The 25,819-nt window shown below is 45.0% G+C and overlaps 1 protein-coding gene across 3 annotated transcripts in view; it reads right to left on the bottom strand.

Moving 5' to 3' along the window:
* Nucleotides 1-25,819, bottom strand: part of bcl9l (bcl9 like) — a 121,795-nt gene that overhangs the window by 37,351 nt on the left and 58,625 nt on the right. Inside the window, exons 1-3 of one of the 3 annotated variants that reach the window (XM_072593464.1) lie at nt 17,416-17,547; nt 6,595-6,717; nt 5,086-5,402 (exon numbers count right to left, since the gene is read on the bottom strand). In XM_072593464.1, the coding sequence (XP_072449565.1) occupies nt 5,086-5,390 (305 nt within the window). In that variant the 5' untranslated portion in view covers nt 5,391-5,402; nt 6,595-6,717; nt 17,416-17,547. Of the gene's footprint in view, nt 1-5,085; nt 5,403-6,455; nt 6,718-17,415; nt 17,548-25,819 lie in introns of those variants that run through there. The other 2 variants (XM_072593465.1, XM_072593463.1) reach the window with 2 other exon arrangements.

Here is a 25,819-nt window from a genome sequence, read left to right as displayed (position 1 = left end):
CCCATCACTCTGAGGCTGTCCCCTCAGGCCCTTGTCTCTCCTACTGGTGGAAACATCTGTTCCGTGTCCACTCTATCCAGGCCTCTCAGCACCCTTTAAGTTTCAATAAATTCTCCCTCATCCTTCTAAATTCCATGGAGTACAGCCACAGATCCTCAACCAATGAAGACTCATCATTTCTGGGGTCATTCTTATGGATTTGCTCTGGACGTCTCCTCCAATGCCAGCACATCCTTCCTCGCTAATCCAGCCACAAACTGCTCACAGTATTTCAAATGGAGCTGGAGAAAATGGGTGAAGTCCTGAATGAGCAATTCACATTGATATTCACTACCGAGTTGGTCATAGATGATGGTAAGACTAGAGAAGGGTATCTTGATATCCTGGAGTATTTCGATATTAAGGAAGAGTTGGTGTTAGGGGTCTTGAAAAACATTAAAGTGGATAAGTTCACAGGGTCTGATGGGACCTATCCCAGGATACTGAGGGAGGCAATGAAGGAGGTGGCTGGGATCTTTACAGAGATCATTAGAGGTGACAGAGGACTGGAGAATAGCTAATGTTGTTCCTCTGTTTAAGAAGGGCAACAGGGATAATCCAGGAAATAACAGGCCGGTGAACCTTATATTAGTGATCGCAAAATTATCAAGAAGATTCTTAGGGACAGGATCTACTCAAATTTGGAGAAAAATGAACCTTTTTGGGATAGTCAGCATGGCTTTTTCGCAGGGGAGATTTTGTCTCACACAGTCGGTTGAGCCTTTTGAGGAAGTGATGAAAATGATTGATGAGGGCAGGGCAGTGAATGTTGTCTACATGGACTTTATTGAAGCATTTAACAAGGTCCCTGATGGTAGGCTGGTCCAGAAGATGAAGTCATATAAGATCTACAATGCGTTAGCAAGCTGGATTCAAAATTGGCTTGGCTATAGAAGACAGAGGGTCAACGTGGACGAGTATTTTTCTGACTGGAGATCAGTGACCAGTGGATCCACAGGATCAGTGCTAGGGCCTCTATTGTATATTATATAGGATTTGGATGAAATTGTAATGGTCTGATTTGTAAGTCTGCAGGTAACATGAAAATTGATGGAGTTGCGGATAGTGAGGAATGTTATCAAAGGATACAGCAGAATATAGATCAGTTGGAAAGTTAGCATAGAAATGGCAACTGGAGTTTAATTCAGATGAGTGTGAGTGTGAGGACAAATGTAAGAGGGAAGTATACAGTAAATAGCAGAATCCTTAGGAACACTGATATACGGAGGGATCTTGGGATGCAAGTGCATAGTTCCCTGAAAGCAGACAAGGTGGTAGAGAAGGGGTTTGGCATGCTTCCCTTCATTGGTTGGAGCACTGAGTAAAGAAGTTGGCAAGATTAGAGTGCTGCTGGAAAAGCACAGCAGGTCAGGCAGCATTTGAGCAGGAAAAAAATCGACATTTCGGGCAAAAGCCCTTCATCAGGAATCAAGAAAGAAGTTGGCAAGTCATGTTGCAGCTGTTCAAGACTTTATTTCGGCCACATATGGGGTATGTGCATATTGTGCGCACGTCCTGGTTGCCACACTATAGGAAGGCCATGAAGGCTTTGGAGAGGGTGTAGAAGAAGTTTACCAGAACTTTACCTGAACTGGAGAGTAACAGGTATAAAGAGAGATTGGACACACTTGGATTGTTTTCACTCGAACATCAGAGGATGTGGGGTGACCTGTTAGACGTTTATAAAATTATCAGAGGCATGGATAGGGTGGATAGTCAAAAGACTTTTTCCCAGAATGGAAATTTAAGATACTGGGGACATCGGTTCAAAACGTGTAAAGGAGGTGTGCAAGGCAAGTTTTTTTAAAATAAGATGGTGGTACGGTCCTGAAACACACTGCTGGGGAGGTGGCAGAAGATACAAAAGCAACATTTAAGAAGCATTTAGACAAACATTGGGATAGGCAGGGAACAGAGGGATACAGATCAGGTGCAGGTAGGTGGGATTTGTTTAGAATGACATCGTGGTCAGCACAGGCATTTGCTGTTCTATGTTCTAAATGCAGTCTGACCAGAACCTTGTATAGCCTCAGCAGTACATCCCCACCCTTGTATTCTAGCCCTCTTGAATTGAATGCCAACGTTGTATTTGCATTCCAACTGCCAACTGAACCTGCAAGTTAACCTTAACAGAATCCTGAACTAGGACTCCTAAGTCCTTTGTGCTTCAAATTTTCCAAGATTTTCCCCTTTTTGGAAAATACTCTACACCGCTGTTCTTCCAATCAAAATGCCTAACCTACACTTTCCCACACTATATTCCATCTGGCATTATTTTTGCCTGTTCTCACAACCTGTTCAAGATCTTCTGCAGTCTCTCTGCAACACTGCCCTCAGTTCCTTCGCCCAGATTACACTTGAAAGTGAAACTATCATGGTATTCGAACAGATGAAAGACTCAACAGACAATCAAGGTAGTTTTCAATGTATAACTTCAGTTACATCACACTGTAAATTTTTGCTATAAATTCTGTGACTTAGGATTGAGCCCTCCACTATCACCTGATGAAGGAGTGACACTCCAAAAGCTAGTGCTTCCAATTAAACCTGTTGGAATATAACCTGGTGTTGTGTGATTTTTAACTTTGTACACCCCAGTCCAACACCGGCATCTCTAAACCATGATTTCGCCCAGATCATTCACGTTACTGTGGACCACTGTGGAAGCTCCTTGGATGCTGCCTGAACTGCTGTGCCCTTCCAGCACCACTAATCCAGAACTCCTCTAGTCACCAGCTTCCATTTTAAAAAAAGACCTTTATTCCTATTATCTGCCTCATACCAGTCAGCCAATCCTTGATCCATGCCAGGACCTTGCCCCGGGGAGAAAGTGAGGACTGCAGATGCTGGAGATCAGAGCTGAAAAATGTGTTGCTGGAAAAGTGCAGCAGGTCAGGCAGCATCAAAGGAGCAGGAGAATCGACGTTTCGGGCATAAGCCCTTCTTCAGGAAATCCTGAAGAATCCTGATTTCTGAAGAAGGGCTTATGCCCGAAACGTCGATTCTCCTGCTCCTTTGATGCTGCCTGACCTGCTGCGCTTTTCCAGCAACACATTTTTCAGCTCAGTACCTTGCCCCGAACACCACAGACTCTTATCATATTTAGCAGTCTCCTGGACAGCACCTGTCAAAGGCCTTCTGGAAATGCGAGTGACCCTTACCCTGCTGAATAAACACTGTCCCTGTACAGTTACAGAGTGAGTGACCCTTACCCTGTATAAACACTGACATTGTACAGTTCCACAGTAAGTGACATTTACCCTGAATAAACAGTCGTCATGAGTAGATTAAAAAAATGAATTCGTCATCAACTAAATAATTTAAAATGCACACAAAGTAGGAGAAGTTGCCAAATCAGATTACTGATTGTGCGCTTGCAAATGTTTTCATGGGATGATTCAGTATCAGAAGCAAACTGTGCATTCCTATAAAATTCTGACACTCACTGCAGGGCAGCTCTTTGCTGTGAGAATACTCCAGTGCCCTCCAGTGGCAGACACTGCAGCCAGTTCATTCCAACACTGACCACCTCTATCACTCACCCAGCTTATCCTGCACTTTCTCTTAGCATTAAATCTGCTAAGGGGCACTTTGAACTGTGCCAGTCTTGTGGAACTTTACTCACAATGGATTTTACTGAACTTATTTTACAGGAAACAACATATATTGCAATCAATAAACTTTTACATCCACATCCATCAGCTCTGAGCAAGAGTCCTACTGGAATTGAAACGTTATCGCTGGTTCTTTCTCACAGACCACCTGAGTTTCTCCAGCCCTTCAAGTACCTAAGTCATACTTTCAACATCTCAGTATTTTACCTTTATTTAAACCCACCTCATTGGGCAGACGGAGGTAATATTAAATTACAGCACCTCAGAGCATAGAACCGTACAGCATGGAAACAGATCCTTTGGTCCTAGTGGGCAGCACGGTGGCACAGTGGTTAGCACTGCTGCCTTGCAGCGCCAGAAACCTGGGTTCAATTCCCGCCTCAGGCTGTGTGGAGTTTGCACATTCTCCCCATGTCTGCGTGGGTTTCCTCCGGGTGCTCCAGTTTCCTCCCACAGTCCAAAGATGTGCAGGTCAGGTGAATTGGCCATGCTAAATTGCCCGTAGTGTGAGGTGCAGGGGTATATGTAGGGGAATGGGTCTGGGTGGGTGCGCTTCGGTGTGGACTTGTTGGGCTGAAGGGTCTGTTTCCACACTGTAAGTTATCTAATCTAATCTAAACTTGTCCATGCCAACCAGATATCCCAACCTAATCTACCCCCCTATTTGCCAGCATTTGGCCCATATCCATCTAAACCCTTCCTATTCATATACCCATCCAGATGCCTTTGGCTCAGTGGTTAGCACTGCTGCCTCAAAGCACCAGGGACCCGGGTTTGATTCTAGCCTCGGCGACTGTCTGTGTGAAGTTTGCACATTCTCCCTGTGTGCGCGTGGGTTTCCTCCAGGTGCTCTGGTTTCCTCCCACAGTCCATTGATGTGCAGGTTAGGTGAATTGGCCGTGCTAAATTCAGGGACATATAGGTTAGGTGCATTAGTCAGGAGAAATGTAGGGTAACGGGTCTGGGTGGCAGTATGGACTTGATGGGCTGAAGGGCCTGTTTCCACACTGTAGGAATTCGAATTCTAATTCTAAATGTTGTAATTGTACCAGTCTCTACCACTTCCTCTGCCAGCTCATTCTATACACACACCATCCACTGCGTGAAAAAGTTGCCCCTTAGGTCCCTTTTAAATCTTTTCCCTCTCACCTTTAACCTCTGCCCTCTAGTTTTCAGCCCCTCTCTATAGTTCAAACCCTCCAACTGACGACATCCTTGTAAAACTTCTCTGAACCCTTTCAAGTTTCACAACATCCTCTGACAATCTCTTTCATCGAGTTACCAAATCTATTCTGAAATCTTGCAAAATGGCGGTAAGACTAAGAAGGCATCAGAGATTTGAATTACCAGTGGAGCCAACAAATAGAAACACATCTGCAAGACTCGCGAGGCAATTCCTCTGAACATTTAACTCCAGAAATGAATGAATTACCTTTGTGTGTCCGTGAGTGGGGGGCTCTTCAGACCTCTGGGCCTGGAGCAGCCAGAGTGAAGTGTGCCTGGACTGTGAGACAGCATTCCCGGAGAGCCAGGGCTCTTTAACTGCTTGTTGGGGCTGGAAGTTTTCTGCGCTCGGCCTGGCTTCTGTGAGCCAGCCAACATTTTATTGTCCGTCAGCCGACTCCGCTCCTTCTTGTTCTTCTTCTGACAAACAAACTGCTCGAGAACGGGGAGCTCCTGTGTCACGGGAAGTATCTGCTGGGAGTCAGACTGCTCTTGTTGCCGGTACTCTCTCATCTCCTGAGCTCACTGGGACAGTGGGAGGAAAAAATTCAGTCAGACAGACACTTCTCAACCAAAATCACCTGAAACCATAAATATAAAATACAGCCAGCTGTCTGCTTAACGTTCAGGGTCTTGGATATCCCTAATCCACCCGACATTCGCAAAGCCACTGACTGACAGACAGTGAATTATTCAGATTCACTGTTTTCCAGTGTCAGCCATCTCTCAGTCAATAGCTTTCACTTCCAAGTTAGAAGGATGTCTGTTCAAATTCCCTGCTGAGACCCAGAGCACTAATGATGGCTGCTATTACAATGGAGGCCTGAGGGAGTGCCACATTGTCTGTGCTGGCGGTGATGTTAAACCAAGGGGATGTGCGTGCTCCCTCAGATGCAGCTGAAGCATAACACACCAATGATTTTGAAAAAAAACCCAGTAAGTTCTGTTACCTGATGGTGATCCCGCAATCAAACTCATTCCGCTGTCTGTGGGCTCTTACTATGCACAGATTCAGTGTGTAATAGTGTCAACACTCCACTTATTGGCTGCACTGCACTCTGAGCTTGCGAAAGATGCTATATTAATGCAAGTCGTATTAAGCAAGGTTTTTAGTATACTAACATTTCCTGCACTAATATACTACACCCTTCCAGGCAAGATTACATCTTCACTTTCTGAAATTGAAGTGATTTCTCCATTTCTCCAAACACCACCTGTTTCAATGCCCTGACACTAAGTGATCAATTCATTATAAAAACCAGACTCAGCATCACTAGTTCACTCCCTGCCTCTCTGCCCAGCCCTATCCCACTGCCCCTCTCTGTCCCTGATCACACCACCTCATCTCCATCCTCCCACCCCGCCCCCGCCCCCCCCACCCCCACCCCCACCCCCACCCCCTACATCCCTCCCCGTTGCACCATGTTCAATGTGACATCAATCACCATTCCTGTCTCAAAAACTAACTGCTCCCTAAAATTCCAATTCCATCCCAAAGCCAACAGCTTCTGGTTCCATACTCCCTCACCTGAATGTAAAAGCTAGGTTCTGACTCACATAAAGCTGAGTTAAAGTCACCTTTCAGGGCTCCCACTGTGTTGTTGTGAAAGCTGTCCCATTGGAACTAGTCCCAGGTTGGACTAACTGTCCCAACTCAGCTGATCACGTTTCTCCAGATCCTTAATTAGATTAACTTTAATCTAGTTAAAATCCTTACTGAAGATTCTCCAATCAGGTGGCTTCTTATACAGTTGGAGAGCAAGCTGTAGCCAATGGGATGGGCTGACAGTAAAACATTCTGGTTCCTTCTCGCAGTTTGTTGTTTTAAAGTTTCAATGATCTGTTAGAGAAACCAGAAACAGAAATGAATGAGTATCGCTGTTTACAGAGACACAGGCCACATGCACCACTCAGCTACTAGAGGGAGCTTCTGAGTCAGGTATGCATCACAGCATTAACCCCTCAAATATTAACCCCTGAACGTTAGCCTCCCAATATGTGCTACTCAATGTTAGTCTCCCCAATATTAGCCCAGCCCCATGTATCCACCATCGCTTCACCACCAGCACCTCCCCCACCTTGTGGAGGTTAAATGGGGTGGATTTGCAGAGGATGAATCTAATTTTTTTGAAATTTCCAAAACTAGGAGTTAGGGAGAGGTGATGACATAAGGGTGTTGTCATTTCAGTAGTGATCCAGAGGCCCAGCTGATGTTCTGGGGACCCAGGTTCAAACCCCACTCCGGAAGATGGTGGAATTTGAATTTGATGAAAATCTAGAATCATAAAACATTAAATACTGAAAGTGTCATCATAAAAACACATCTGGTTCACTACTGTGCCTTAGGTAATAAACTGCCTGACTCCACACCCATGTGATTCACTCCTAACAGCTCTCTGCAATGACTTAGCCATTCAGCTCTACTCTCTATTAAATCCCTTCGGGAACTTGTACCCAGAGTCTGGGATAAACTTTACTTGGGAAGGGGATTTAACATTCTCTTGAGTGCTGCCTGATGCGACTAACTCTTGACGGGATCAGCAGCATTTGATTCATTCAAAAGCTGGTAAATGATCAGGGACAACCCTGTCCCATATAGAGTGCATAAACAACCCCTCCCCAAAGGAACCTGCACTCATCATTTTCACCATCTGTCCAAAACAAACCAGGGAAGTGGTTGGATTGCTCAGATGAATCAGTGGCCAGGGTGTGCTGATGCTTTCGTCCTAATACTGAAGGGGTGTGGGGGAGGAGAAGGAGGAGAGAGAGATATTTAGATCATGAATTTCATTTCTGTTATTTCTCGGGACTGTACATGTTTTAGATTCACTCTAGCTCAAATGGAGTCAGGAATTGAGATAATGTACAGTCATAAATTATCAGGATATCCCAGGAATATTACACTTCAGCAAAGAAAATTCCCAGGACAGACAGCAAGTTTTGGTATCTTGCTATGTGAAACCATTCCTTCAGAAATGTATGACTACATTTGAATTATACTTAATGTGCTTTGGGACAGTCTGTGGCCATATGCGGTGCTATATAAATGCATATCTTCCATTCGTTAGTGGCACACCTTTGATCCTGGGTTCCTGCCTGTCAGATTCCACTGATCCCAAATGCAATGCAATCCCACACACACTGACTCTCACTGGGATACGGGTTCCCACACACACACTGACTCTCTCACTTGGGTACAGGGTCCCACACACACTGACTCTCACTGGGATACGGGGTCCACACACACTGACTCTCACTGAGGTAGTGTCACACACACACACTGACTCTCACTGGGATACGGGTTCCCACACACACACACTGACTCTCTCACTTGGGTACAGGGTCCCACACACACTGACTCTCACTGGGATACGGGGTCCACACACACTGACTCTCACTGAGGTAGTGTCCCACACACACACTGACTCTCACTGGGATACGGGTTCCCACACATACACACTGACTCTCACTGGGGTAGTGTCCCACATACACACACATACTGACTCTCACTGAGGTATGGGGTATGAGGTATGGGGTTTGGGGTTTCCCCCGCCCCCTGCCCCCCCCCCACCAACACACACATCTGACTGACTCTGGGGCATGGTGTCCACAGGTTCTTTTGAGGAGAGGGGTGCAATGTTTGTTTCTGTGGTTGATGTTGTGGCCCAGCCCAGATTACGGGAGTCGATGTGGCTTCTTGCTCTGTTGCTTGAGATTAGATTTTTAAAAAGCAGGAAATTTGCTGTACAAAATATTTACCATATTGAACTATAGAAGAAGCCACAAAGGCAGGCTGAGAGAGAGAGAGAGAGGACCATGCCCCTCCCCCACTCAGGGCCAGTTCAGTCAGGCTGAGACACTCACACACTGATTCACAGGAATTTTGATGTAAATTTTCACTCAGCCACCAGTCATTATTTACAGCTGGAATCTCAGTCTATTCCAGAAACCCTGTGAGAAAGCTCCAATCACAAGATTCCTGTGTAATTTCAAACAGCCTCCATTTATTCAGCAGGGAAACTGTTAAATTATCAGTGAGGGGCCCAGGGAGAGGGACAGAGTGAGACAGCGAGCAAGAGAGAAAGAGAGACTGGGGGAGGGAGGTGCAAGAGAGAGAAGGGAGAGGGAATATGGAACTAGAGAGGAAGGGGTGGAGGGGAGAAGGACAGAGATTGAGAGGGAGGGAGAGGGAGATAGATAGAGAGGGTGGGAGACAGAGGACGGGAGGCCAGCAGAGGGAGAGGGACGGACCAGGTGGTAGAAAGATATGAACGAAAATACCAAAGCAGAAAGGTAGACAATCACGAGATGGAAAGGAGATTCAGTGAAGCAATACAGCCAATCGGACAGCAGATGTCAAATTTGAGACTGAATGTTAAATGAAAAAGCAATGCGAGGTTAAATTCCTAAAGCTGCTGCTGTCAATGTGAAGCCCAATCCTTCAGGCCCAGGCTTGTAGAGGCCTCCTCACTCTGTGACTGCACCTATTCCAGAGCTAGCAATATTGCCTCAATGCAACAGGGTGAAAGGTGACAGGGAACTGCAATCTGCCATTCACACTGGTCAAGAATAATGTTGTCCTCTTACATGGACCCCCTCCTCAAACAGGGTGGAATAGCACAAGGGGCAACAAGAGGGGGAGACAGAAGGCTGAGGATTCAAAAACAGGGAGCATGAGGGAGGGATACAGGAGGGGTGAGAGGTTGGAGGGATAGAAACCCCTACAGTGCAGAGGCCATTCAGCCCATTAAGTCTGCACTGATCCTCCAAAGAGTATCCCACCCAGACCCATCACCCTTTCCCTATAACCCCGGACTTTCCATGACTAATCCACCCTAACCTGCACATTTTTGGACTGTGGGAGGAAACCGGAGCACCCAGAGGAAACCCACGCAAGACACGGGGAGAATGTGCAAACTCCGCACAGACAGTTGGCAAAGGCTGGAATTGAACCCAGGTCCCTGGTGCTGACAGGCAGCAGAGCTAAGCATTGAGCATGAACTGCCCATATAGAGGGGGGAGTGACAGGGAGAGACGGTTGGGGTAGAGGGCAAGAGGCTGAAAACTCAAACAGTTAGAATTGTTTGCCACTATTAACCACAGATGCCAGAAGAGGTTAGCAAACATTCGATCAAGACCAAAGTTGACATGGGAGTTAGTGCAAACATGTTAGCAATCTGAATCACAAAGAATATGTATCGATATCATTGGAAGTCAATAACACAATCCACAACAACAATATGACTGCATATAATAGGATATTCATCTCTTCCATTAGTGCATTGATGATGAGATATTCCAATGATAACAATGCATGGAAACCACAAGCATTATACCTGGTGAACACAAATGTACCAACAATAGTACGTGCAGAACCCAACACTGTGACCATTAATAAAATCACAGAGATACCAATCGGACCCAAGACATTAAGAATACCTGCACTGGGAGATCCAGAAGCTGCAACAAATCTACAACAACAGATAGTTTGGAAGGAAACGTCTATGGTAATGCTGCATTGTACCTCTGAGAAGATTCAGTTCCACCATCCAACCCTTCCACAGACCACACACAAGAGACATTATAAAACATTATTGTATTATCTGTCATGTATATCAGCACACAGGCTGGTGAAGGTTACTGTGTGCATGCTAAAGAAACCTAGCACCATCAGGGAGCAAGTGTCTAAATCTTCCTCAAAAGAGATGGCGTACAAAATTCCAACATTGAAAGAAGTGAATCCCAATTTCACAGCAGCTCAACTTGTTATCGAGTTGGATGCCAAGCACAGACATTAGTTGCTTCACATGATGTAGGAAAGCTCAATAAATTACTACTTTCAAAACATTGTGTGGAAGCTGTTGCTTTCAGAAAATACAAGGCTGTCACAGTCAGTGAGGATGTGTCCCAGTAGCACGTGGACAGAATTACAGACAGTTCTCCTGAATGTGTCTGTATTGTTGCTGATATTACAGGGATACATGCAATACCAAAAGTACAGCATGACTGAAATCTCCACTTGCTGATGGCATGTCTTCTCATGCAGGTGTGTGTGAATAGCAGTTTTTGTCTCTATCTGTTCAAGTTAAGGAGAACAGTCCCAACCCTGGCAATCATGGAACTGTGTAACAACTACTCCCCTATTCCCAAGGTCAAACAAAATCTGCAGAAATGTCTTGGACATTTTAACTTCCTTCAGCAAATATACCAAACATTTGTGACAAAGCATCGTCACAAAGAAAACACTTAAGGTAAAATATTCCATAGGAACGGTAAGAGGACTATCAACATATGTTTCAATCACTCAAGTAAGCATCAACAGAAACTTATAAACTACAGTACCACAGCCCACCAAAGACCATGATGGTGGGAGTTGGAGTGTCTCAGAAACAGCTAGAATGTGCATCCTGCAAACTGACAAACCAGTTACATTTGGATTCAAAAGACTATTGCAACTGCAATACAAATGGGAGTGAGATTGGACATTACAGAAGCACTGATCATAATCTTTCAGTCTCCCCTACATTCAGAGTGGTACCAAAGAACTGGAAGATTGCAAAGATTAATCCTTTGCTCAAAGCAAACAAGTGATAAAGCAATTTCAGACAGTAATTTTACCATTACTGATGAGGATATTTAGAGACATAATTATTCAGGATAGAACAATAGTCACACGGAAACATTGGGTTACTTTGGAAGAATCAGTACGGATTTGTTTCTGGAAAATCAGATCTAATTAATTTCCTAGAGTTTTTGATGAGGGTAATACTCTTGATGTGGTGTACATGGCCTTCCAAAAGGTATTTGAAACACACAGATTTGTGAGGAAAGTGATAATTTAGGGAATAAAAGGTCAGTAACAACATGGTTACAAAACTGGCCATGAAAACAGGGAGTATTGGTCAATGGATATTTCTTACCTTGATGTGGTGGGGGGAGGGGGGGGGTGGTGGGGGGAGGGGGGGGGGGGGGGGGGAGTTGCAGAGAGAGAGAGATGTGTGTGCTTTCCAGGGATCAGTAATTAGGACCTGTGCTTTTTGTGATATCTATTCATTATTTAAACTTTGCTATGCAGAGGACAAATTCAAAGTTGCAGATGACACAAAGCTTGGGAAAATTGCAAACTGGGACAACAATAATGTAGAACATCAAAAGGAACATTGATAAGAATGGGCAGATTGGTGGCAGATGAAGTTCAATGTGAAGATGTGTGAAGTGATACACATTAGGAGAAAGAGCATGGACAGATGGTATAAACTAAAAAGGTACTATTCAAAAGGGTCTGCTGCAGCAGAGGAACCCAGGAGCATATGTAAATGAGTCATTAAGGATGACAGGACAAGTAGAGAGGGCTGTTAATAAAAGCAATAAAGCACCTAGCAGCTGGTCGTCAGGTGTATAGATGAGGGTAGTGCAGCGGAAGTAGTTTGTATGGATTTCAGCAAACTCTATGATGGAGGTCCCAAATGGGACACTGATGAGGGAGGTAAAGGCTCCAGGATCCAGGATAACTTAGCAAGTTGGATTAATAATTGACTTAGTGACAGGAGGCAGAGGGTGGTGGGAGAAAACAGCTTTTGTGACTAGAGGCCAGTGTCCTGTGATGTACCATGGGGATTGGTGCTGGGTCCCTTACTGCTCGTGATATGTATAAACAATATGGATGAAAATGTGGAGTGGTTGGGGGGGGGAGGGCAGATAAGTAGGTTTGCAGATGACACGAAGAGTGGATGGGTGATTAGGATCGAGGAAGGAGGTCTAAGGTTACAGGAAGATATAAATTGGTCAGATGAGCAGATTAGTGAAAGGTAGAATTTAATCCTGAAAAAAGAGAACGGGAATGCACTTTGGAAGAAGTAACCAGACGAAGTAGTACTCAATAAATGGTAGGAGACTCGGAAGCTCAGAGGAAAAGCGGGAACATGGAGTGTTTGTCCACAGATCCCTGAAGGTGGTAGGGTAGGTTGTTAAGGAGGCATACAGGATATTTACTTTTCTCAATTGTGGGACAGATAATAAGAGCAGGGAGGTTACATTGGAGCAAAAATGATTCTGAAGGAGGGTCAAAGGACCTGAAACATTGGCTCTGTTTTCTTTCTGATATTTTAAAGTGAAGGGCAAGAGGTTTGGATGGAATTTGAGGAAAAGGATTTTCATCTAGAGGGCGGTAGGAATCTGGAATGCACTGCCTGGAAGGACAGTAGAGGCAAGAAACCACAACCTTTAAGATCCATCTACCAGGCCCACTGTCAAGGAAAGGCCACCAGCATTCTCAAAGATCCATCTCACCCTGGCAATGCTTTTCTACAACCTCTTACATCGGGAAGAAAGTACAGAAACCTGAACACACACACACACCAGCCGGTTTCATAACAGTTTCCACCCTACTGTTGTTAGAATACTGAATGGAATCAAACTCTTAGCATTCGCCTGTATTTGTTTTGCCACTGTTTACCTATTATTTACTTACCTATGCTACTTAACTCTTGTGATCTGCCTGTATTGCTCACAAGAAAAAGCTTTTCACTGTGCCTCGGTACACATGACAATAAATTCAATTCAAAATCCATGTGGACAAACATCTGAACTGTCATAATATTCAAAGCTGTGGGCCAAATGCTGGAAAGTAGATTTAATGTAGATATGTCAGGGCACACTCAATGGGCCGAAGGGCCTTTTGTGTGCTGTATGGTTCTTAGACTCTATTCTCAGTTTTATTAACCATGGCATAAAGTACAGGAGCAAGGAAGTTTCATGAACTTTTATAAATCATGGGTCAGACCTCAGCTGGAGTCTGGTCTACAATTCTCCACATCACACAGGAAAGAATTTCTCAGTGGAGCGTGTGGAGAACACATTTAAGAGAATAGCTGCAGGGCTGAGACAGACCATGTTCTGAGGAAGGACTAGAGAAGTTGGGAATATTTCCCTCGAAGAGGAGAAAGCTGTTGGAAGGTCTGACAGAGGCTTTCAAAATCACAAGGAGTCTGGACTAAGTAAACAGTGAGAAACCATCCCCACCCATGAAAGTAGTTAGAACAAGAGCGTACAGTTTTAACGAGTTTTAACATGTTGCAAAAGAACCAAATGCAAAGAGAAATAAAGCTTTTCCATACAGCAAATAGTTAGGGTCTGAAATGTACTGCCTGGAAGTATGGTGGAAGCAGGTTCAATGGAAATACTCAATAAAATCTAAATCTCAATAAAGAGGGTAATGGAGGATTATTTAAATTGAAGCAAGGTGCCTAAAGTTGGCGTGAAGTCAAAAGACTCAGAGCCAGTGCAGACACAATGGGCTGAATGGCCGCCTGCACTGTAACAATTCAGAGACTTCATTATTCTGACATCAAGCTTGAAGTACTTACTCCAGCATTAAGAGTCAGAAAATTCCATATATTTTGAACAGTAAGCAATTGACAAACCATTGGAAACTATCTGAGGCAAATGCCTCACAAGTGCACCACCTCAATCACCATGACTTCTTGTAAAAGTACAGGGTTACAACTTCTGCACAAATCTGGTTACATCTCACGACATGGGCTTATCTTCACCAGCAGGATTCACACTTAAGTGGCAGGTTAGGCTAATCCTGCCAAACCATCACCTGGCCAAGGTCTCAGAAACACAGGACAAATTCTTGTAAAACAAAGGAGAATTAAAGCTGGAACCTGACTGTCTTGCAGCTGTGGAACCTCCTAATTTATCCGTAGGGGAGAAGGTCAGAGTCATGTGTCCTATCCAAGGAACCAGGTTACCTGTTTGAGTTGAGTCAGAGTCATACAGCCCAACTTGTTCATGCTGACCAGGTTTCCTTAACTGAACTCGTTCCATTTGGCTCATATCACTCTAAACCTTTCCTATCCATGGACTGTCCAGATGGCTTTTAAATGTTGTTATTGTACCTGCCTCGACCACTTTGTCTGGCAGCTCATTCCATACACACACCAACCTCTGAGTGAAAAAAACTGCCTTTCAGGTCCCTTTTAAATCTTTCCCCTCTCACCTTAAACCTGTGAAAGTTACACAATCAAAATGAGCAACATTGAAAAGAAACAGAAGCCAATACAATACTCCAACTGTGTATAGAAAACAAACACAAAGATACATTCGGATAATGAAGGTGTGGAAACTTCCATGACAACAATCGACACATAAATCTCCAAGACACCTACAAAGATGAGGACATCAGAGATGAAGTTTACATCTTTGTAATGCTGTACCATCATAAGATACAATAGGATTGTCAAATTGTTTAAATGTCCTACTCACTCACTCAAATGCAAACATTTCAATTCGTTTGTGCACAAATAGTTCTCTGGTACTCTACTATGAGTGTATCTTCACTCTTTGTGCATGTAATTAATTCTATCCTGGGTAAAAAAGGGGGATGTTGTATTGTTGCTTCAAGAGATGTGTCCTGGGTATGCTGATGAGCCAAGGATCAAATTGCCGTGTGAGTCCAGCAGAGTTTGCTAGAAAGAGGGGGCGTAAGTAATTATCTGTAACTGTCCATATGAGCACCACGGACAACTACCCTGTCAAACTGTTGAAGTTTTTATGCTTCAAATGTGATTGCCTTTTATTTGCAAACTTTGGGAATAGAGACCCAGTGAACAAACTCTTTCATCAGAGGAATCAGTCCCAGTAAAAACTTAATTAAAGTCCATCCTTCTTCAGGTGCATCTGATGCGGTCTCACCCTCACTCTATAGAACTACATCAAAACCTTTGTGATCCGTAATTCTCCAAAACCTTTGTACAAGGCCATATCTCTATTCCTTTATCCCTCATCTGTTATCCAGGTTTCCCCTTCCAACTTATGATAGTATTCACCTCTGATCGCTCCCTGTGGGCTCCAGCTGGTGATGTTACACTGATGGTGTGGTGTGTCTGCTGTCAGACTCCACAGGAAACAGCATTCTGTCCCTAAGCTCAGTTTGAAATCCTAGGAGGAGAAAGTGAGGACTTGCAGATGCTGGAGATCAGAGTTGAGAGTGTGGTGCTAGAAAAGCACAGCAGATCAGGTATCATCCAAGGAACAGGAGAATCGATGTTTCAGGGATAAGCCCTTCATCAGGAATCCTAGGAGTCAAGGTCTTCTTGATGTCCAACCATGGCATTGAGCCACAGAGGGCTCCCATTCGATCCCAGGGGAATAACGACATGTCACAAAGGTCAACATATGGCCCCTGGGGTCAGGTCCACACTTTCACTCTGATCAAGACTGCTCCCTTTTCCTAGTGCCCTCATTCGTAATGTACACACCCTGGAAACACCTGCTCTCACAAAGTGGATTAAACACATGTGAGTTCAAACAGCAGCCAGTGATTTCCCACCAGTACTGTACCATTATACGGTGAAAGACCTGTAACTCACGAGAGACAGAGACAGCACAGCGCAGACACAATGGGTCAAATGGATTCCTGCATCACACCTGTACCCACAGGCAAAGTACTCTTCAGACACAAACTAAGTTTACTGCAACAATCTATAGAATGATCCTGCATGTTTGGAGCTTTCACAGCCAGGAGTGCACAGTAGAGAGTTCGTGACAGTTTTGAAAACCTTCAGTCCCTCAGTCACCAGAAGATAATAACAGTATTCAATCAGCCACCATCAGGAGGTGCCCAAGAGCAGGTTGGAGTGACCTGGCATTCTGATGGAAAATCAATTAGCGAAAGTGAGGTCAAAACAATGAGTGCAGATGCTGGAAACCAGATTCTGGATTAATGGTGCTGGAAGAGCACAGCAGTTCAGGCAGCATCCGAGGAGCAGTAAAATCGACGTTTTGGGTCTGCAGATTCTGGAGATTAGAATCGCGAGTGTGGTGCTGGGAAAGGGCTCCTGGTCCTCAGATGCTGCTTGACCTGCTGTGCTTTTCCAGCACCACATTCTCAATTCTGATGGAAAATGCCTGCCGTGTGTGAGGTTAGCTCCTGAAATCCCCTCAGAAGGAGGGGAAACAGGCACCCCCTCAAGCACCCCCACCAACCTCCCCCCAAAACCTGGGGAGGGGAGGGGGAGGCATGCAAAGGTCCCACCGCCTCCAACCCAGAACAATGTGGTGCGTTGCTGTAGCAACAAGTTTCAGAGAAGGTGCCACAGCAGTCTGAAAACTATACATTAAATTATACTATACATTAAACTACACATTCAATTATGTTGAAGCCAAAGAGATAATTGCTCCCAACTGCCAGCCTTTGTGACAACGGATCTTATTCTGGAAACAGCAAGTGTCCATTAAAATGCTTCCTCTTCCCTCTGGGCACCATTTCAGATTCAAATTAATTCTATCCTTTCTTAAGTAGGCAAGACTGAGAAACAACACAGTGAGCCAGCCAGTACCTTATCTACAAACATCTATAAAACATTGAGCTGAAAGCACAACACACCCAAAGACACAGTCATGAATTCCTGCTGTTCTCAACTGACTCCCAAACCTGTACTGCAAGTTTCTCTTCCTCCCTCTTTCCTTCACTCTCTGCCTCTCTGTCTCTTTCACACACACACACATCCACACACACAAGTGTCAACTATACCAGAGGCCGGTTACTCCCAACAAAGGAATTCTTTTCCATGTGCTATTCCGGTGGTTGGACAGTGACCTCGCATTCCAGTGAAACAGCCCCTTCCTCTCAGTCAGGTGCCAGCTGCTTTCGAAAGAAGTTTTTGCAGCAGTTTCTGTACAAGGCAGTTGTGAGTCACTTGGGACAACATGACACAACAGGGCGGGACACAGCTTTAAGCTTGGGTTACCTGGCGACACACACACACTGCACTCTCTCCCTCATTCATATGCTCTGCTCGCAAACTCCTCACTCTCTCTCTTCCTAACCCCGTTTCTCCATCTCCCTCTTTACTTCCCATGACCTTCCCTCTGTCGCACTACTTGTTTCCTTTCCCCCCACTCTGCCGACACCCCAGTAAAAACTCTGGCCTGAGCTTAAACCATTCAAGATCAATGGAATGTCAATAAAATGGAAACAAGCGAGAGAAAGTTCTAGCACACACTGAAAGAGAGAGAGAGAGAACACAACAGACAGAGAGAATTAGAGAGTGGGAAGAGACAGAGAGGAAGGGGGAGAGAGAGAGAGAGCAGGGTACAGCTGCAGCATCTGCACACCCCATGAAGCAGCAACATGTCTTGTAGTCTCTGTACCTGTGTTATAGTTACCCCTGTCCATGCACTTCCCCAGCTTTTCAGACTCAGCATTGACTGCATTAGTTTCACATTGGATTATCTTTGGTCCATTTTTCAGACACTGGTAATTCCACTACTTCTACCTGCATTTCCTCTCAATACAGCTTTTGCATCTTTACCCCCACTCCCACCCTCCTTCATGTTGAACCAATAACCCTTTTATCACTTAATCACTCACACATTCCACCCTACCACAAACCCTCTCCTCCCTTCCTTCCCGCTGTGTTTGTTAAATCCTGTTACACCTTTCACAGTTCAGAGTTTGTATTTGTTTCCAGAGGAGGCAGTGTTACAGCGATAATGCCACGGGACTAATAATCCAGAACCCCGGGTTAATGTTCCGAGGACATTATCAAATCTCACCATGGCAGATGGTCAAATTTAAATTGACCAAAGAAAAATCCAGAATAAAAAGCTAGTCTAATGGAGGAAACCATATAACCACTGTCATAAACTCATCTGGTTCATTAATGTCTTTTAGGGAAGGAGATCTGCCATCCTTACCTGGTCTGGCTTACATGTATCTCCAGACCCATAGCAAAAGGGTTGATTCTTAATTGTCCTCTGGGCAATAAATAGCAGTTAGGAAAGGCTTCTCTAGATGGTGATTGTGTGAATTTGTCAGAATTTATCAGCACTCACAAAAACAGACAGAATTGGAAGCCACCTTGGGGCATGGCCTGGAAGCTTATGGGAGGTAGGAGGCAGAGAATTTCAATGAAGGGGTACACACTCTGACTGGTGAGATGGAACTATGGTGTCCCCCAGGAATATGTACAGGTGCTTCAGTTCTTCAGCTTATTTATCCACATCGTGGATGAAGGAACAGAGATTTGCATATCCAAGTTTGTAGGTGTGAGCAGGAGTTAGAACGGGATATCAATAGATCAATTAAGTGGCAACTTGAGCTCAGTGTGGCTAAGTGTGAGGTCAAACAATTTGGGATTCAAGAAACATAAATTGGAGCATTTTCTAAATGGTGAGAGATCAGAAAGGTTGGAGCAGCACATGTGGGTTTGGGTACCCGAGTGCACAAATTACTAAAAGCGGATGGAATCATGAATCTTTGTGTGAAGAGGCTTGAGAATACAAAGCAGAGGGAGGTGAGCCTTTGTTACACCCCGTCAGGAATGCTCAGCTCAGTACTGGGCTTTACACCCCGTGAAGGAGATGCTTGGTCTTGGAAAAGCCGCAGGACAATTATATCAGAACGATACAGGAATAAAAGGTTATATCACAGCGACAGCTTACAATCACTTGGTTTGTATTTCCTGGAGCACAGAAGACTGGAGTGATCAGATCAAAGTGTTCAAAATGAACAAAGAGAAAGTTCTGCCAGTGTGAGAGGCCAGGACGAGACAGTATCTTAAACCTGAGCCAGACCTTTAAAAAAAAAGTGAAATCAGGATGAATTACCTCACAAACAGGGCAGTAGGAAACTGGAATTCTTACCCACAAAAGACTGGGTTCAACTAAAACATTCAAAACTCAAATCTGTTGACTTTTTAAAATCAAGTTTGATGAGGGATTTAGAATTGAATTGGGTCAATGGAGCTGAAGTACTGATCAGGCAGAACCGAAGTGATTTGTGGAATTGATTCAAGGATCTGAATCGCTTCTTCATTAAGGTGGATAAAGATTAGGCGAATTCTAGACGGGGACAAAATCTGAGAATTAGGGCCTGACTGCTCTAAACACAAAGGGTGGTAAATGTTTTGAACTCATTCCTACAAACCGCAATGGATATTGCATCAGCTGTTAACTTTAAATCTGAGATAGTTATTTGTGAAGCAAAGGTAATTAGGGATATTGGCAAAAAGAGGGATATGAAATAAGGCATAGATCAGCTACAATCTCATTGAATGGCAGAACAGGCTCAAGGGGCTGAATGGCCTCCTCCTGTTACAATGTTTTAATGTACCCAACAATCAAGACTCTCTTTGTAGACAGACCCTGATGATGCATTGCAGTGTTTCACCTATTGCAGCATTATCTACTTCCTTCAACAATACATACTGCATCTGTTTGAGCTGATTGTGTGCACTGATGCAATGGCTCTGTGGGACCTGTTGACAGAGCTGGGTTTCAGAACTGTCGTTTGAGAGATTCTTCCCACCACCTTGAGCTTTGGGAGCTTGGCACTGCTGTGACATTAAACCATGTAACCATGAAGCAAATATCATGCGGCCCTGTTCTGAAAACGCATTTGCTGTCCCTGAACAAAGATTTAAAATTATGGAACCGGCTGTAACGCATATGCAGTCCATTCAAACAGTAGGTGCTCCACCTCTGTCATTACCAACGAGCCAATTATCAGCTCCTTTCCAATCACAGATTCATCAGCACGGCAGGTGGCCATTCAGCCCATCATTCTGTACCAGCTCTTAAAGTCTAACCCTATCATTTCATCTCTATATATTTATCTAATTCCCCTTTGAAAGTTACAAATAAATCTGCTTCCACCCTGCTTTCAGGCAGCATGGCCCAGATCATAACAGTGTTGAAGACAGTGTTCAGTTTCTCAGTCATTGGTTAGAGGCAGCAGTTTATAGGCAAGGAGTGAGATAACCGCTCAGCAGGGAGAGAGCAGGAGAGAGCAAGAGCGAGAGCACTGCTCAGCAAGGGGAGAGCAAGAGTGACAGAGGACAGAGAGAAAAGTGGGGGGAGCAGGTAGACAGAGAAAGCAGGAGAGAGAGATAGATAGAGTGAGAGAGGAAAAACAGAGAGACAGACCACACAAGAGGGATAGCAAGAGGATAGTATCTTTTTAAGAGTCTGGAGGATTTCTGCTGCTGTCTTTTTCACACACTGGCTTCTGGGAAGTTGGGGTAGATTGTTGGCTTCATCCTCCAAGGGGACAGCCTGTTTATTAGTTTTACAATAAGGACCAGTTGTTTAGGTCAGGAGTGCTCAGCAGAACAACTCTGATAGGTCGGTGTGTGAAAAATATCACTGTCGAGAGACTGAACAATGTGTGTGCCAATCACCTCATGTCACCAGGAAGGATTGAGGGTACTGAGGGTGAAGGAGGAAATTAGAAGTCAGAAGGACATGGCAAAAGCAAAAGAATATCTCATTGAATCCAGTGGACTAGTTCAGGTCTGCATCCAAATTTTTTTTCTTTATTCATTCATGGAATTAGGGCATCGCTGGCTAGGCAGCATTTATTGCCCATCCCCAATTAAAATTCAACCACATTGCTGTGGGTCTGGAGTCACATGTAGGCCAGACCAGGTAAGGATGGCAGTTTCCTTCCCTGAACATTAGTCATCCAGACGGATTTTTCCAACAATCGACAACGGACTCACGGTCATCGTTAGATTCTTAATTTCAGATTTTTATTGAAATCAAATCCCACTATCTGCCGTGTCAGGATTTGAACCCAGGTCCCTAGAACGTTATCTGGGTCTCTGGATTAACAGTGCATAGATAACACCACTAGGCCACCGCTTCCCCAAATGGCTAGTTCTCCCTGTATTCCATGTGATCTAACCTTTAACCAGACTATCATGAGGAACCTTGTCAAACTTACTGAAGTCCATATAGGTCACATCCACCACTCTGCCTTCATCAATCCTCTTTGTTACTTCTTCAAAAAAACTCAAGTTACTGAGACACAATTTCCCACGCACAAAGCTATGTTGGCTATCCATAATCAGACCTTGCCTTTCCAAACACAGTGTAACTCTTCTGTGATTGTTCTGCCAGCCTGATTTCAGATCAGATAGGAAAACTGGGGACCCTGAGTAATTTGATGACACTGTAAACCTTACTGACAATCTCAGGAGTAGTGAGGTCGGACCATCAGCACCTTTTCAAGAATAGGTTGTGACATCACCGGGTCAAAGGCTGCACACAGGTCAGGAAGGTTGAGGAGGGAATGTTCCTGTGTGGTCAGTCACAGAGGGAGTTATTACTCTGTAGATCACCAGCCAGTGTGCACCCATACAAAGGCAATCACAATCTGGTCAGATCCCATCAATAGCCAACATTCCCTCTTACACTTACTACACTCTGTTTTGGGAAGGATCAAAGGTTATTCATGAGGAGTACGGGGTCACACTGAATCTTTTTTCTGTCCAGTGATAGGCTGCACCACTGTCATCCCAAAACCAACGCCAGCTCACGGAGTGGGGAGCCAGGCAAGAGCTGAATGCAGCACCTTCTGGAACAGACAGATGTGACGTTTTGAATCCCCTGGAGGAGACGAGAAGTGAGGAGGTTAATTGCTTCCACTGGGATGATGAATGATTGTTTACAAACACACAGGAAGTTCCCTGCCTGGTACATTGAGAAAAACACCAAGACTCGAGCTGGAGGATACCAACACTGAGTGCCTGTCACTAACTAAAGGTGAGTCTGCAGACAGGTTAATGAATCACAGGTTACTGCACACAGATGACAAACTGCCTGCACTCATCAGCTGAACATTTGCTCAGCAACACGGGGCACACTGTGCAGCTTCACAGAGATTCACTAAGACTCCAGCTCACAGCAATGGCTCACAATCCTGACTGAGTGGTCAGACATATTCCCTCTGGGGTCATACAGCCATCTGTAATTTACAGCAGCCCCCTGACACTGCCACCCTCCCCCGCCCCAGACAATCTCGCAGACACACACCTCCCCCCCCACAGACAGGCAGACACATATCCTGCCCCTCTCCCCCCAACAGACAGACAGACACACACACACACACACACACACACACACACACACACAGCCACAAATCTCCTTCCCCCACCCTCACCCCTCACAAACATACACAGAGACACGGAGATCAGCAAGTGTCACTCTGTCTTCAATGCTGCCAGGCCCCTAGTGAGAATTGCCCCTTCCTCCCCCCGGCACAGGATTGCAGCAGCTTCCATCCTCCTTGTCCCTGGAACACAAACATTTATTAATGACATGAAGTTGGAGGCAGCCCTTAGGGGAACCATACTGGAGGCAGATCGGTCTGACAGAGCCGGGGGGGGGGGGCAGGTTGGTCTCACAGAGCTGGAGGTGGGGGGGGGGGGCAGGTTCCTGCTTTTGGGGGTGGGGGTGGGGAGGTTGGTCTGACACAGCTGGAGGTGGGGGCTCCTGCTGGGGACAGGTCAGTCTGACAGACATGGGGGGGGGGGGGGGGGGGGGGGGTCCTGCTGGGAGCAGGTCTGTCTCCCAGCTCCTCAGCAGGGGGGCTGGCACTGTAACGGTGGTTGTGATGCTGCTTTTGGTTAATTCTGCAGATTTCTCAGCAGTTGCTATAAATAGCTGCCCAGTGCCACCACGTGATGTTCTGGAGGAAATGCAGAGTGTAATGTGATCGCTGCAAGTTCCCGAGAGAAGAGGGAGCCTCTGTGCAGAGAAAGCATAAAATTATAACCTTAAAACGTCATTTGATTTCAAAAGCCAGCACATATTACTGAGGGACAACAATGAACAATGGTCCATCTTACAGTGAGGGCATCTCATAGAGATTTACAGAAAGGCAACAGACCCTTTGGTCCAATCGTCCATGCCGACCAGATATCCCAACCCAATCTAGTCCCACCTGCCAGCACCCGGCCCATACCCCTCCAAACAGCAACCCCCCCCCCCCCCCAACCCCCGCTCATATACCCATCCAAATGCCTCTTAAATGTTGCAATTGTACCAGACTCCACCACTTCCTCTGACAGCTCATCCCATACACGCACCACCCTCTGTGTGAAAAAGTTGCCGCTGAGGTCCCTTTTATATCTTTCCCCTCTCACCCTAAATCTATGCCCTCTAGTTCTGGATTTGCAGAACCCAGGGAAAAGACTTTGTCTATTTATCCTATCAATGCCCCTCATAATTTTGTAAACCTCTATAAGGTCACCCCTCAGCCTCTGATGCTCCAGGGAAAACATCCCCAGCCTGTACAGCCTCTCCCTATAGCTCAAATCCTCCAACCCTGGCAACATCCTTGTAAATCTTTTCTGAACCCTTTCAAGTTTAACAACATTATCCCGACAGGAAGGAGACCAGAATTGCATGCAATATTCCAAAAGTGGCCTAACCAATGTCCTAACATGACCTCCCAACTCCTGTACTCAATACTCTGACCAATAAAAGAAAGCATAACAAACACCTTCTTCACTATCCTATCTACCTGATACTCCACTTTCAAGGAGCTATGAACCTGCACTCCAAGGTCTCTTTGTTCAGCAACACTCCCCAGGACCTTACCATTAAGTGTATAAGTCCTGCTAAGATTTGCTTTCCCAAAATGCAGCACCTCGCATTTATCTGAATTCAACTCCATCTGCCACTTCTCAGCCTATTGGCCCATCTGGTCCAGATCCTGTTGTAATCTGAGGTAACCTTGTTCGCTGTCCACTACACCTCCAATTTTGGTGTCACCTGCAAACTTACTAACTGTACCTCTTATGCTCGCATCCAAATCATTTATATAAATCACAAAAAATAAAGGACTCAGCACCGATCCTTGTGGCACTCTACTGGTCATATGCTTCCAGTCTGAAAAACGTCCCTGCACCACCACTCTCTGTCTTCTACCTTTGAGCCAGTTTGGTACTCAAATGGCTAGTTCCCCCTGTATTCCGTGACATCTAACCTTGCTAACCTAGTCTCCCAAGGGGAACCTTGTCGAATGTCTTATTAAAGTCTGTATAGATCACATCTACCGCTCTGCCCTCATCAATCCTCTTTGTTACCTCTTCAAAAAACTCAATCAAGTTTGTGAGACATGATTTCCCACGCACAACGCCATGTTGACTATCCCTAATCAGTCTTTGCCTTTCCAAATACATGTACATCCTGTCCCTCAGGGTTCCCTCCAACAACTTGCCCACCACTGAGGTCAGGCTCACCGGTCTATAGTTCCCTGGCTTGTCTTTACCACCCTTCTTGAACAGTGGCACCACGTTAGCCAACCTCCAGTCTTCCGGCACCACACCTGTGACTATCGATGATACAAATATCTCAGCAAGTGGCCCAGCAATCACTAGCTTCCCACAGAGTTCTAGAGTACACCTGATCAGGTCCTGGGGATTTATCCACCTTTATGCATTTCAAGACACCCAGCACTTCCTCCACTGTAATATGGACATTTTGCAAGATGTCACCATTTATTTCCCTACATTCTATATATTCCATGGCCTTTTCCCCAGTAAATACTGATGCAAAATCCTTGTTTAGTATCTCCCCCATTTTCTGCAGCTCCACACAAAGGCCGCCTTACTGATCTTTGAGGGCCCTATTCTAGTTCTCCCTAGTTACCCTTTTGTCCTTAATGTAGCTACTTAAATGCAGCTACAATTATCTCAAACAAAACATTTAGCACACTCCACATCCTCCTCTCCTGAAGATACTGGCTTTTACTGGGGTACAGGTCACATACAGAACAGGGAAAAGATTAGACTAAGTGAGTGGACAAAGAATTCACAAATGAAGTGTGATGTGGGAGAAGTGAACTTGTCCATTTTGGCAGGAAGAATGAAATGGAAACATATTATCTCAATGGAGAGGCGCTGTTGGGCTCTGAGATGCGGGGGGATCATGGTGTCCTAGTGCATGAATCACCAAAGGTTATTCTGCAGGTACAGCTTAGGAAATACAACATTGTCATTTATTACAAAGACATTTGGATACAGAAGTAGGAAGGTTATGCTTAGTTGTACAAATGTTTTATGAGGAAATGTTTGGACAGGCTGGGCCCTTATCCACTGGAGTTTAAAGTAAGAGGTAACGTGATTAGACAGAGGGGATGTGGAGAG

This window comes from Chiloscyllium punctatum, chromosome 23 (assembly GCF_047496795.1).
Source record: "Chiloscyllium punctatum isolate Juve2018m chromosome 23, sChiPun1.3, whole genome shotgun sequence".
Taxonomy (NCBI): Eukaryota; Metazoa; Chordata; class Chondrichthyes; order Orectolobiformes; family Hemiscylliidae; genus Chiloscyllium; species Chiloscyllium punctatum.
The sequence above is the reverse complement of the archived record's forward strand: the minus strand, read 5'-3'. Positions and strand labels throughout refer to the sequence as shown.